Raw genomic sequence first — 15,144 nt, forward strand, 5'->3', positions numbered from 1 at the left:
AGAAATTCACATCAAATTAGATGATAGGTAATTTCAAAAAGTATATCTAGAAATACTTGCACAAGATAAATCGTTTTTGGCATCATTTGCCTTCCATATTGATTGTAAAAAAAATTCTAAAAACAGTGATGATGATGAGTGAGAAATAGTTTTCATCTTGTATCACGTCAAGCAAATAAAAAAGGGCCACAAATTAACCTCAGAATTGAGATTTTTGATTAAAAACAGTTTGGTTAACAACATTTTTGAAAATCTGTACAAAGTGTGATGTAAACAACCTGTACATGTATGACACAAATATGTACATAAACAAAAGTAACAAATTCTAACACATAATAATAATAATCAATCCCATGATGCTTAGCCAGAATAATCACTTCCATAATGCTTAGCCAGGAAGTTCATGGAATTACAAATCTAAGAATTTCACAAATAGGAATAATATATCACCACTGTATCAAGGTAAATAGTATATGGAAAAAATACCTTTAAACCAAATGATATGCTGTTTGGAATAATTAAGTATACTAGTGTTAGTAGTAGGCTTATCCATGATTTATGTCTAAGAAGTCTACCATAATATTTAAATATCTAGGGTAACACCAGAAAATTCACCCAATGCATTCCTTCCTAAATACATGTCCAGATAGAGCTTAAAGGTACCAACCCTAGGCATCTTATTAGGGTCACCACAAACACATCTCGGCCACATGCTAGGTGTATCACACTTACATGTCAAAGTCACACATAACGAGACCAGCAGTTTATAAAGCTCTGTCTACACTATCAAACTTTATGCGACAAAAAAATGTGATGTGCCAAAATATGGACATGATGAAGTCATAACACTACCATATTTGGAGATATCACTACCATATTTGGGGATATCACTACCATATTTCAGGATATCACTACCATATTTGGGGCTATCACTACCATATTTTTCTCAAACTAGATTGACAGTTTAGACAGAGCTTAGACTGGTAAAGTACAGTAGTAATGTTTGTGTCGTCTTCTCTTACTATTGTATCAGATTTCAAATAGTATAACACAATCGCATAGAAAATAATTTATACAGACTTACAATACATTAGTATACATGAATACACAGACGGCTGATGCATCCTGGTGATAATCTCATGTTTGTTTTTGCAGATTATTCATTACATAATCAGTATTTATAATAATCATATTCCGTTTTTAATAATGTATTTAATCAATCAAATTAATCCCCGTTTCTTTTTGTATTCTGCTAAGTTTAGTGAGCGTCTGGGAGCCCCGTCAACGGACGAGTTATGAGGCTTAGTCAACTGTGATCGGCTTTCTGTTAAAAGATGTAATTGGATTGGATTAATGAATGATAAACAAGAAAAAAAATGTAAATATATATGCTGGCTTTCTGTTATAATGGAATTGAACGATAAACATAATAACACTGTGAAAATATTGCTGGTTTTTTTACATCTTTATGTGGCAGAGATTGTTATGGGGCAGAGATCTTTATGTGGCAGAGATCTTTATGTGGCAGAGATCTTTATGTGGCAGAGATCTTTATGTGGCAGAGATTGTTATGGGGCAGAGATCGTTATAAGGCAGAGATTGTTATGGGGCAGAGATCTTTATGTGGCAGAGATTGTTATGGGGCAGAGATCTTTATGTGGCAGAGATCTTTATGTGGCAGAAATCATTATGGGGCGCAGATATTTATCTGGCAGAGATCTTTATGTGGCAGAAATCATTATGGGGCAGAAATCATTATGGGGCAGAAATCGTTATGTGGCACAGATCTTAATGTGGCACAGATCTTAATGTGGCAGAAATTGTTATGGGGCAGAGATCTTTATGGGGCAGAGATCTTTATGGGGTAGATATCATTGATGTTTTTTTTTATGGAGACAAAATAAAAAGCAAAAATACCACTCACCAACAATTGGAACGTCTAAATCAATTTTGATTTCAAAATCATGAGCTTGAAAGAGATCATTGGAAACCTTTCTTTCGTTAACTTTTGCTGGCATGGCCTCTTGCGTTAATGATGCAATGATGTCTGCTGTCTGTAAAACAGAAAAAAGATCCATATTAAAAAAGCTATTATCAAAAGTAATCATATTTGACATGTTGATATAAAGTTTGTGGTACACCATGTATAGTTCTGAAAAGAAAGTAGACAATAGAGGCAAGTGAGTGTAGTTGTCTAGTAAGTCCAGTCAAATGACAGGGTCTGCATATGATTTTTGGCCTGTAAAAGTACTTGTAATGTTACCATGTCTGCAGTGCTGATTTTTCCTCCTGAGGCTGCACTCTTCCTAGCTTGTTCATCTTTTAGTTTTTGCAGCAGTAACTGGTGATCTTCCTCCATATCTTTTGTCTACAAAACCAAAAGTTGTGTCAATATTTTCTTCTTACAATTTTATTTTACAGTTTTTTTTTTAACATGCTTTTGAACAGATATTGGGCTATGATACCCTCTTGGGCATTTATCAAATTTGTAATAATAATAATAATAAATAAGTAAACAATTAAAACCAAACAGTATTCAAATATCAAAAAGCTTCTATGTATTTAATGAAATAACAAGATAGTTATTAGAAATGTTACCTTGGTAACAAGAGTTGGTCGACACTGACGACGAGTAAACGGATCATCTGGAGCATTTTCCATTTCTTTAATTTCATCTACTGCAGCTTTTTCCGAATCCGCAATGTTGCGTTCACGATTACGTTGATTTATATATCTAAAAGAAGTAACATTAAAACTTACATAAAAAACTCTAAACTCTGTCTACAATATCAAACTTTAAGTGACAGAAAATTATATATTAAGAATTATTTTTGTAATGGTGTAACTGATATCAAAAATACTTACGCAACAGCGTTGACATTTTTATTCCTAACCCGATCAAGCTGTTCCGCTCTTTCTTCTAATTCTTCTAAACGTTGGTTCAGTTCAAACACCTCTTTCTCTCTACTTTCTAACATCGCTAGATCCTTTAAAAAAAGCAAAAATAAATTTAGAATATGCGCATTATAAAAAAAGGTTTGAAGTACTACTTTCTATCTACGAATCATTATTTTTATCCATTAAAAAATCTAATTGACATTCATTAAATCACTTACTCTTCTCTTCATAAGTTGTGTTTTCTTCATTGCGTAATTCCTTGGATTTCTGCGGAATCGTTCTTTTTCTGTTACAATCTAAATTTTTTTGAAAAAAAAATGTATTTAAGTTTAGTTTCATAATCAAAATTTCAGTTTATGTAAATCTCTGTCTACACTATCAAACTAGTTTGATGTACCGAAATATGGTAGTGATATGCCCAAATATGGTAGTGATATGACATCATCATGTCCATCACATTTTTTTTACATATATTTTGATAGTATAGACAATGTTTAAGAGTTGAATTTGGTAGATAAAATTAAATTTTAGCTCCACCAAGAACAATTGCATTTGTGTTGTGTTAATTAATTATAAAATAATTTCTATACCTGCTCAATATCTTCTTCCTTGTATCGATATGACAAGGCATTCTTAACATCCTCCATTTTCTTATTAATATCTCCTACAGTTGGCAATGGCAATCGCCGCATATCCATCTGAAACAACAAATGATAAAATAGTCTTCACATAATTTATTACCATACATCCTCAGGTATAATCCCACTTTGGGTCTAATCCCACCCTTCTACTTTATGTCTGATTTCACAAACAGGCATATCCTTAGGTATAGTCCCAGTATTGGTCTGGAAGCATCATTATAGCCAGTTCAGATGAGTTTTTACAAGAAATGCTTTTTTTCCCCTGATCCACGGTTTCCCCTGGTATAGACCCACCTCACAAAATCAACCTAATTTTGTGATTTAGGAGGGTGGGATTATACCAGAGGATATACGGTTTTGAAAATTGAAAATAAAATATGGTTAAATTCATCCAATTTTGTGAAAATCAACATTTTGACACTTACATCCTCTTTCCATTTCATAAACTCTGAATCAGTGAAATCTTGATTTGATATAAACTCTAACCGGAATACTCGTTCTTGATTTGCATACCTAAAATAAAAATGTACCCAAATACGATAGTGATATGACATCATAATGTCCATATATGGGCACATCACATTTTGTTTTTTACATAAAGTTTGATAGTGTAGACAGAGCTTAAGAATGAATGAACTATGAATAGTTAGTGTAAAAACAATACAGATCAGTAAATACCAAAGAGGTTATATGCTGATTAACAACACCTTTGTTTATTTAAGTTCTATATACTTGTTCTTATGTAAAAGGGTCCTACAAAAAAACGAAGCTACAGCTTTTTTATGCAGGATCCCTGTTTCAGTTGTACTGTAATTATGATGTACTGTAATTGATGACTAAATAGATGTGGAATAAATGAAATAAATGAAATGATAATCTAGAGTGTGAACTAAGTGAGAGCAAAGGATTGTAAACTTACTTAAGTTTTAATCCTTTGTTAGTTTTTGTTGATCCTAGTTGATAAATCTTTGCTGTTTGTACAACTTCTTTAATTTCTGCAACCTAAAATAAAAATAACAATTTACTCAGTTACCAATATTTGCTTTAAATGTGCCAATCTTAATTGGCTTAATTAATATTAATCATATAGGCATAATGATGATACGTACCCTATATACTGGCCGTCCTTCATTGTTACCAATTCCTATCCTGACAAAGCACCCAATTACAGTTGTAGGAAAGAATGGCATATGAACCCATCTATGCATACAAAATAGATCTTTGTTAATAATGTTCTTAATTTAAATACTAACACTATGGCATGTGGTTCTTAATTTAACAGTCATGCTACAGTCAATTCTCTCAATACTTATTATTATTGGGCTGGCTTAATATGACTGGATGTTTTTAATTGTAAAAAAAAGAATCTGAAATGTTTTGGACCTCAAGGAAAGAAGCTACTAACAATTTGGTAATTTTATGATTTGATTAATCAAGCAGAAATAAGGTCACACAATTCAAGTGTAAATTCATTGAGATTTAGAAAGAGGAAATAGACATACAATTTACATTACAATTACCTTTCCATTTTGTTCCTTGAAAGTCGTATCTTACTCAGATCTGACTTATCTGCTATTGGTTGGTCCTGTTTATCATCTTCCCCACTAAGCAAAAAATAAATAAATATCAATACCATATTTGGGCATATCACTACCATATTTAAGATGGCGAGTGGTACCAAGACACTTACTCTTCAGCGTCTGAGGCTGAGACAACATCCTGCTCATCACTTGATGACGATGAGCTCTTGCTGCTTCCTTTGTCTTCTTCCACCTCTTCTTCCGCATCGTCGTCTTCGTCATCATCGTCTGAATAAACTTCACTTGCTTTTAAAGGTTCTTTCTTGGCTAAAAGCGCTTCAGCTGTAAGAAAAAAAAAACATATGTAATGATTGTATAACAGGGACTGTAATACTGGCCACTGTGTATGTTCTTAAGCTCTGTCTACACTATAAAAACAAGTTTATTATGTGTAAAATATGATCAAATATATGGTATTGATATGACATCATCATGTCCATATATGGGCACATCACATTTTTTGTCACATAAAGTTTGATAGTGTAGACAGAGCTTTAATCTACTGCTGTTACTATTAAACAACTACTGAATTGCTACTGCAGCGCAACGTAAGGATTTAAGAACACCTCCTTTAATAAGTTTTCGTGAGGTGGTTTCCCGAAAGATCGTAAAATCAAAACGGTACTGGGTATGACCAACTAGCGTTATTGTCACCGGCTAGTCATCCATTCATAGAAGTACTAATGTAGTAGCCTACCTGTACGGTGACCATAGAATGTGACCCGAGGCATGACTAACTACGACTTTTAGATGATAGAAAGTTGCGAAAAATTGTTACGAGTAGTTTTACGACATGAAGATGTTTATGAAATTATGTTAAAGATGTAAAAACATATTACATTAGGTATATAAACAGTAATGAGTGTTAGTAAAAATAATATAATGTAAAAAAGATATAAGGAAGAAAAGCAAAGAGATTATGGAGCGGCTGTACCTGAATATACAATATAAATATTGTAAGGTTAAAAACTAGAAATTTAGGCGATCTTGTCAAAGGTCAAGCGCCTTCAGCCTGCCACGTTTCGATATTCAATATTGAACTTGACCTTTAATGAGTTCTTACTTTTCTTTTTCTTCTTTTCTCTTGCATCCCTCAAACTCTTGATAGCTATTGCCTTCTTGTCTTTCTTTTCTTCCACAGTTCTTCTTCTCTCTTTACTCTTGTCACTCTGAGACGACATTAACTTCCGATGGATGTCCTCTTTCATCTTTCGCTTTTTCTCTTTCTTCGCATGTTTTAACTTTCTCTCAATTTCAAACCTAAAGTGGAATAGAATGTAGAATGTATTAACCTATACACAGAAAAATAAATAGGGACCTGTACAATGTTTCTAAATGAAGTAATAAAATAAGTACAAGTATAAAAGCATTGTTAAACCTATCTCAACCGGTTAGTTTCATTGAAGAAAATCAAACTCTGGAGTGCTATGAATATGCAAAATGACAAATTTGCATATAATCTTACCCATAATTCCAGATTGAAATATACTACACTATCAAACATTATGTGACAAAAAAATGTGATGTCTCCATAAATGGACATGATGATGTCATATCACTAGCATATTTAAGCATATCACTAGCATTTGGGCACATCACATTTTGTTTGTCACACTAGTTTGATAGTGTAGACAGGGCTTTATATTACCTTGTCATCAATGCTTCTCGCTTCTCTGCTCTGTTGAATATCTCCTGTTCTCTCTCCATCTCTGTCATCATGTCAAGCTTAGCCTTGTCGGCCTCGTCTCCCATCAGGTTCTCATCATATCCATCGTTAAACTGTTCATCATCGTCTGAGCTTGACAAGTTACTAGAAACATTGTCACTGGAATCAGAAACTTCTCCTGAAATTGTCACAGAAATAAAATGTGTTTTAAATTCATTTTGTGTGTACAAGCAAGCGAATATACAGTAACAACCGGATGCTGAGCTCTGGAGGCCTTGTAGTAATGTGTAAAGGAGCATTCAGGTGTGTGTGTATATATATCCCATAATAAAAAAATTCTTCTATACCTTCTTCAGGAGATGACTTGTCTGAATCACTTTCAATTGACCCTCCATCTGATGTGACCTTTGACTTAGATTTTGTGACCTTTTTCTTAACTTTCTTCTTTTTCTTCCCACTCATTGTCCACTGTAAGGAAGCAATACGCCAATAGTATATTGATTATCATCATTAAAAAAAAATGTTTGTCTGCATAAAAAAAATGTTTGTCTGCAAATGATTAAGATTTCACCTGGTATAATAACAGATTTGTTCAAATTACAAAAACAAAATCTTTTGCCTGACAGGTTTTACTCACATCGTCATCACTTTCAGATGTTTCTGAATCAGAATCACTTTTCTGAGACGAATTTTGCACTTCTTCTTTTTTCTTCTTCTTTTTTACCAATGTACGTAATCCCTAGAATTTAAGTTCAAGAAATTGACAACATATTGGAAGCACTTGATCTTTGAAAAATTGTTTAATAAATGAAATATTATACAGTAATGCATGCTCGCTCATTCAATTGAATAATCTTAAGAAAATGGATACATGGTACCATATATTGGTAGGAAAGATCTGTAGAGGATAGGTATGTTTAGCATTGCATAGAAAGAAAGAAAAAACTTTAAAAAAAAAAGGAGATTGGAAATGTCTTCAATTCAATCGATCTTAAATTAAAAGAATAAAATAGCATCATTTTTGTTTATTTATAAATCATACTTACATGTTGTGATGATACTACAAAACAAATTCAATGAATCATTCTTCAATTCACAGTCTTTTAAGATTATCTTTTGTTAGTGACCTAAGGCTACCTAGTAGGGCTAAAACCTCTTTCATCGTATTTCACTAAATGGAAGGCATAGAATAGCCTAGCTACCACTACCTAGCTAGGCCTAGCACACATGGGAAATTCCCATTTATTATCTATTTTAAGGCTTAAAGAGTTATAGAAATACATAATATAAACATACAGCATCAAGATCTGAATTACTATCTGAACTATCAGAGTCTTCAACGACGGCAGTTCGCTTTCTTTTTGACGACATAATGTGATAAAACGTGCAACTTTCTGAGGAACACTTCCTAGGCCTTGCAGCGGAGCACCACTCAGCTTTCTTTCAGCGGAATTCAATAGCCTCTAGCTCCCTCTGCTTCCCACCACCTCTACCGCGCCACCACAAAACACATTTATTTGTCAACAACAGAGGGCGTATTACCTTATGCACTTTCTCATTATTTTGTTATTTTTTGTGTGCCATGTTCCATTTCCAACAAGAAACTCCCCATGATCACAATAAAACAACAGAGTTTTAAAATTAAGTTACTGCCATTTGATTGCTATTGTTGTTTGTTAATAATACTAATGCACAGGTTGTCATAATGAAGTAAGTTCAATGTTTTAACATCATACAGAGTGTGAGGTTGTCTTTGAAATTGAATGTTGTTGTTGATAAAGTCAGGATACAGGTCAGCAGTCTATAGGAGAATAGGGTGGGGGGAATTTTAATTCTTTATAATTAAATCTATTCTTTTTATTTCATTACAGGTTAAACGTTGATGGACTACTTGTGTACTTTCCATATGACTACATATATCCGGAACAGTTTACCTATATGCTGGAGCTCAAGAGGTCCCTTGATGCAAAAGTAAATGTCATTTGTATGGGAAAGAGGGGATACTAGAATTTCCTACCCTGATGTTCTGTTGTATATTAATTAAATGCTTTGTGGATTTCTGAGTTATACATCATCATCATCATCTTCCTATACTGTGCAGAACCGTATTTGAGTATAGTCGCACATAATGAAAAAAAAAAAAACAATGATGTATCTTATGAAAATAAAATTAAATTGAAATGAAAGAATTATAAATGACCTCAATCAAATTACATTTTAGTCGTCTCTTCTTGTCTTTTTAGGGTCATTGTGTTCTGGAGATGCCTTCAGGAACTGGGAAGACTGTATCACTTCTATCTCTTATTGTTGCTTATCTGAGGACCAACCCGGTAGATGTCACAAAGCTTGTCTACTGCTCAAGAACTGTTCCTGAATTAGAGAAGGTACCTGACCAACAATAATTTTGATCTTTGGGTGACGATTAAAAGTTTAACTAATGAATATACAGTAATCAAATAAAATACCTACATTTTTTCTCTTTTGTGATAAAATACCTACTATAAATAAATAAATGAATTTGTCAATTTTTTTTAGGTTATTGAAGAGTTAAAATCATTGATGAAATATTATGAACAAGAACTTGGAGAACAACCAACAATCTTAGGTTTAGCGCTCAGCTCTCGCAAGAATCTTTGCATACACCCAAGAGTAAGCTGACTTCCTCTTCTGGTTGCCATAGGCTTCTTGATTTTGTGATCTTCATTATTTTTGTTCTTTTCTTGGAAGTGTCTCTATTAAAGATATATTTTCCTCCAGAAAAAAATTTTTTTCAATTGATTTTGTTGTTGGAGGAAAACAATGAATCTTTAAATAAACATTGTTATATCATTTGTTAATGTTTTTTTTAATGAAAACATTATTTTTCATCTCAATATCTAGGTTAGTAAGGAGCCAACTGGCAAAGAGGTGGATGCAGGCTGCCAGGGCCTAACAGCATCTTACATCCGTACCAAACACCATTATGATTCTTCTGTTCCTCTCTGTTCATATTTTGAGGTACAATACAAGATGCCTAGATTAATGAAATAAATCAACAATGCCATTGCTGATAGGTGCAGCCTATTGAATTGAAATATTTTATTTATACTGGGCGACCTCTTCAGTTAAAGACTGGTCACGTCTCCCAGTTATGATCAGTGGCTGTGATGTACTAGTACACCGGAGTAACCCCCTACTCGTCTTGAAAGATGTACTAGGTTCTTTAAAGTACACATGAGCTAGATGTTTGCGGTTGATAGTTCTTATACGAGAAGACTTGTTCTACCACCAGAACCATGGAGCAAGTGAGGCTGGAACCATGCGTGACAATCAGTCTTTGTATTGATATCTTGCATTTCATAATCATAATATAATAATAATGTATAATCACTTTCTCTACTGACAGGCATTTGATGATAACGGCCGAGATGCTCCTATTGATCCTGGTGTTTACAACTTAGATGATTTGAAAGATATCGGACAAGAACGTGGTTGGTGCCCTTATTTCCTGGCCAGATATACAGTAAGTATTAAGTATTTGCATATGTATGTAACGCTACATTGCCGTGTAGTCAATATATCGTTATGTCAGTATTTTATACCACCCTACCATGTAGGAAATCATTTGTCTACAACTCTACTCAACGTTTCAAAGATAGTTTGTTTTTTTATTCCTTCTGTAAAAATAACTTTTTTACTAATATAGTTTTAATATATTGTATTGATATTTTTTAATGTTTTATATAATATTGTATGTGTTTTTAAGCATCAAGGAAAACAAATTTCATGTTCGCCTTGTTGTGTTCATGACAATAAAGATTTATTTTTAATATCTTATCTTATCTTATATGACAGCACAAATGTATTAAATTAAATTTCAGATTATGCATGCTAATATCGTAGTATACAGTTACCATTACTTGCTAGATCCTAAGATCGCTGAACTTGTCTCAAAAGATTTACCGAAAACGTCTGTTGTTGTATTTGATGAGGCCCACAACATTGGTGAGTTCAGTAGCTTCTATATTGTGTTCTATATGCTTTACCTTCATAACTACAGTAAGTTCTGTATGTATTAAAATGTCACTGGTATTCGGAATTATTTGTTATACAAAATTTAGAAATACACTTTTTTATTGAAGATAATGTGTGTATAGACTCCCTGAGTGTAAATATTACACGGAGGACACTCGATCGGGGTGAGGGCAATCTGGAGTACTTAAAAGGATCCATAGAAAGGTCAGTGCCAGCATTTGTGTATTGTAAATACGGTATATATTATAGTATACCATAATTAAATTAGTAAAATTTATAATCATGGACCTAATCTAACTACTTTTGAAAGGGTTTGTTGTTTTTTTTTCACAAATGTCATGTAGAATAAAGGAAGTAGATGAAAATAAACTAAAGAGGGAGTATCAGCGATTAGTGGAAGGACTGAGACTTGCGAACGAGGAACGTGAAACTGATGCGCAACTTGCAAACCCTGTACTACCAGATGAAATATTACAAGGTTAGTATAATGCATTGTTATCTATGATGTCATCATTGTTAGCTATGGTTTCATCATTATTGCCTATGATGTCATTATTAAAGAGAAAAATTAAGTCAAAACTTTTTTTTTGCAGAGGCAGTGCCCGGAAACATTCGAAATGCAGAACATTTTCTAAATTTTTTAAAACGCTTCTTAGAATATCTAAAGACACGGTTACGTGTACAGCATGTTGTCCAGGAAAGCCCGCCCTCATTTCTCAGAGATGTGTATACAAAAGTGTGTATTGAACGTAAACCTTTAAGGTTAGAGAATCAAAATTTTATTTGCCAACTTTTTATGTATAACTTGGTTTCACACGAGTCAACGTCCATCAAAGTTCTTACACTCTTATTTAATTGTTTACAGATTTTGTTACGAGCGTTTACACTCTTTATTAAGAACATTAGAATTGAACACGGCGCAAGACTTGTCACCACTTTCATTGATAGCAAACTTTGCAACGTTAGTCAGTACATATGGAAAAGGTAGGAAAAGGTATAGTTTCCAAAAACATTATGGAAATAAGTGAAATATCTACAGATTCATTAAAGACCTGATTAAGAATATTTTATGGATAATTTTTGTGTGTAAAGCGCTTAGAAACATTGTATTAGGCGATATATAAGACTATTTTTAATAAGATTATTTTTATCATAACTGTTTGTCATTTTAGGTTTCACCTTAATTATCGAGCCATTTGATGACCGAGCACCAACGATTCCTAACCCTGTTCTTCACTTTCGGTAAGTTCTACAGGTGTGAGAGGAGGTGACAATGGTGAGTGGGGGTGTAGGTGACAGTGGTGGGGTGAGGATGACAGTGGTAGAATGAAGATTACAGAGATACAACTTTAAGTATGACTTTTTAATTTGTTTCAGATGTATGGATGCCTCTGTTGCTATTAAACCTGTATTTGATCGATTCCAAACCGTCATAATAACATCAGGTGTAAGTATAAGAGTGTCTGTTATTTAAACCCATTATTTCAGGGCAGTTTTGTATACACCATTTGGTACCTATTGCGAAGTTGATGTTAATTTATGCTTTTTGTTTTGGCAATAAAAATGAATGACCTGAAATATTACTACATCACATAGTTATACAAAATTCTTTTATTTAACCTTTGATTGCAAAGTTGATATTTATTTAATGTTTGTTTTTGTTTTGGCAATATTTGAATAATTAACATTTTTGTAATGATTTGTTTTTCAGACATTATCGCCTTTGGATATGTACCCCAAGATACTTGATTTTCGCCCTGTTACAATGGCGTCATTTACTATGACCTTAGCAAGGACTTGTATTTGCCCGTTGGTAAGATTCTAAAGCTCTGCACTATCAAACTTTATGTGACAACAAAATGTGATGTGCCCATATATGGACATATGTCATATCACTACCATATTTAAGCATATCACTACCATGTTTGAGCACATCACACTTTTTTTTGTCAAACTAGTTTGATAGTGTAGGAAGAACTTAATCAACTTAACTTCAGTATACTGAGACATTGGTGTTTTGAGTTAATATAAAGTGATTTTATAAAATAATTAATTATAGCAATTTTATTAATTTGTATTAGATTGTTGGCAGAGGAAACGACCAAGTTACTATGACTTCTAAGTTTGAAACAAGACAAGACATAGGTGAGTTTAATTTAGACCTTACCATTGTTTCTTGTTTCTATTAAGTGAAAGCCCAGTGGTAGTCTAAAGCTCTGTTTACACTATCAAACGTTATGCGACAAAAAATGTGACGTTCCTATATGTCATACAGTATCACTACCATATTTGGTAATATCATTACCATATTTGGTAATATCACTACATATTTGGTAATATCACTACCATATTTGGGCATATCACACTATCAAACTAGTTTGATAGTGTAGACAGAGCTTAAGTGTATTACAGAAGTGGGTGGATTCAGTAAGGTACGAGTTTCTAACCCTAAAACAATCTACTTTTTCTTTTAGCTGTTATTAGAAACTATGGCAATTTGCTTGTAGATCTTACATCAATTGTACCTGATGGTATTGTTTGTTTCTTTACAAGTTATGTATACATGGTATGTATATGAGACAAAGAATTCAGTCCTGGGTTAAAAAAATTACAAAGAATTGCAGTGATAAATTGCAGTGATGATATGTACCCATCTATACACCTAGTATATAGAAAGTCTCTTGTCTTGGTCGAGGACAGTAATATAAAAGTGTGTGAATATGTATGTATTTATTATTCATTTACAGTACTTATTTATTTCCAATTTCAACACCAAGTGACAAATTTATTTGATAATTTTGTTTTAGGAGACAATAGTATCCAAGTGGTATGAACAGGGTATAATAGACAATGTGCAGAAAAACAAACTGTTATTCATTGAAACTCAAGACACGGCGGAAACAAGCGTTGCCTTACATAACTATCAAAAGGCTTGTGAAAATGGACGTGGTGCAGTTTTGTTGTCGGTCGCTCGTGGTAAAGTTTCTGAGGGAATTGATTTCGGTAATTATTTCCTTCTATAGTACAGTCAACTCTCCCAATACCGGACACTGGCCTATTATGTCTGGATTTCCGGAAAATCTGGTATTCGGAATGTGTTTCTAATGGTAAAAATAAATTTTCCAACAGTATAAAATTGAGAGAGTGTCTGTATAAGTTTTCACATTCTATCTAATTCTGAGCAATGTATAACATTCTTATAATTATTTTTAGATCATCATTACGGAAGAGCAGTCGTGATGTTTGGCGTACCATATGTGTACACCCAATCTAGAATGTTGCGAGCTCGTCTGGAATTTTTACGAGATCAGTTTCAGATTCGTGAAAATGATTTTTTAACATTTGACGCTATGAGACATGCGGCTCAGGTAACGATAATCATTATATATTTCAAAATAAGTGTAACTTTTAAACCAAACTTTGCCATACTCTAGTAGTATAGTGTACAGAGTGAACAAAAGTAAATTTCTGTTGTTAATCTACAGTGTGTGGGCAGAGCTATGAGAGGTAAAACAGACTACGGAATAATGGTGTTTGCCGATAAGGTACAGTAATTTTCATTTTGTTTTACCAGCTGTCTACCAATAAAAATACCTCAATGAAGAACATTTGCCATTTTTTTTAATCTACAGAGGTTTGGACGAGCTGATAAACGAGGAAAGTTACCAAAGTGGATTCAGGAATATTTAAAAGATAGCGTCTGCAACCTGACAACAGATGAAGCTGTACAAGTGTCAAAGAAGTTCCTTAGACAAATGGCTCAACCATTCAAAAAGGTCAGAGGTCAAATGAATTCAGTCATGCATATAAATAATGTGATAGAAACAGTTAAAATACGATTATTATTCAAATACAGTTTGTGATAAATTGCTTTTGTAAATTTACAGGAGGATCAACTTGGCCTGTCATTACTGACTCTTGAACAATTGGAGACAGAAGAAATGCAGAAACGTGTTGAAAGAACAGCTCATGTAATGTAAATAACCTCAGAAATACATTGAGCGTTTATGATATTCAGCGTAAAAAAAATTGGAAAATTAAAAATAGAATTGTTTTAGTTTTTCTGGGGAAATAAACAAGTTTTTTATGCATTCTAATCAGTCTGATGTTTACTTTATGGTGTTGGTGGGAAACTACACGTTAACCAGAGGAGAAGCAACTGACAAAACAAACAATTTTTCCTTGCATATATTCGCAAGAGAGCACTTTGATTCTTGAGAGAAGGGCAACAAACTAAATATTGAAACTGTGAAACAAACTAGGCTGCGAGAAACTTGTTGGTAACAGAAAATATAAGCAGTACAAATACATAGCATCATCCAGTTTATTAAATGCATACAAATAC

At 33.2% G+C, this 15,144-nt stretch overlaps 2 protein-coding genes across 2 annotated transcripts; one reads left to right on the forward strand and one right to left on the reverse strand.

Annotated features, from left to right (window-relative positions):
• Position 1: 1 nt before the first annotated feature.
• LOC140060658 (RNA polymerase-associated protein RTF1 homolog) lies at positions 2-8,234 on the reverse strand. Its single transcript, XM_072106960.1, has 17 exons — positions 8,082-8,234; positions 7,423-7,524; positions 7,133-7,253; positions 6,768-6,963; positions 6,183-6,379; positions 5,230-5,401; positions 5,060-5,143; positions 4,649-4,739; positions 4,459-4,541; positions 3,965-4,052; positions 3,489-3,596; positions 3,117-3,194; positions 2,866-2,987; positions 2,599-2,734; positions 2,264-2,368; positions 1,925-2,054; positions 2-1,324 (listed from the first exon to the last, which is right to left on the reverse strand). Exons 1-17 carry the CDS (start codon positions 8,154-8,156, stop codon positions 1,221-1,223), a joined length of 1,992 nt encoding a protein of 663 aa, XP_071963061.1. The 5' UTR covers positions 8,157-8,234; the 3' UTR covers positions 2-1,220.
• A 125-nt stretch (positions 8,235-8,359) lies between these two features.
• On the forward strand, positions 8,360-15,140 carry LOC140060068 (general transcription and DNA repair factor IIH helicase subunit XPD-like). The gene is made up of 21 exons (XM_072106127.1): positions 8,360-8,495; positions 8,657-8,756; positions 9,029-9,169; positions 9,321-9,434; positions 9,666-9,782; positions 10,171-10,287; positions 10,646-10,769; positions 10,907-11,003; positions 11,144-11,277; positions 11,393-11,561; positions 11,665-11,783; positions 11,972-12,041; positions 12,177-12,246; positions 12,511-12,612; positions 12,881-12,944; positions 13,274-13,365; positions 13,607-13,802; positions 14,013-14,167; positions 14,285-14,344; positions 14,432-14,575; positions 14,687-15,140. The coding sequence occupies exons 1-21, from the start codon at positions 8,491-8,493 to the stop codon at positions 14,777-14,779; spliced, it is 2,283 nt and encodes a 760-aa protein (XP_071962228.1). The 5' UTR covers positions 8,360-8,490; the 3' UTR covers positions 14,780-15,140.
• Positions 15,141-15,144: the final 4 nt, after the last annotated feature.

Source organism: Antedon mediterranea, chromosome 10 (assembly GCF_964355755.1).
Source record: "Antedon mediterranea chromosome 10, ecAntMedi1.1, whole genome shotgun sequence".
NCBI classification, from domain to species: Eukaryota; Metazoa; Echinodermata; class Crinoidea; order Comatulida; family Antedonidae; genus Antedon; species Antedon mediterranea.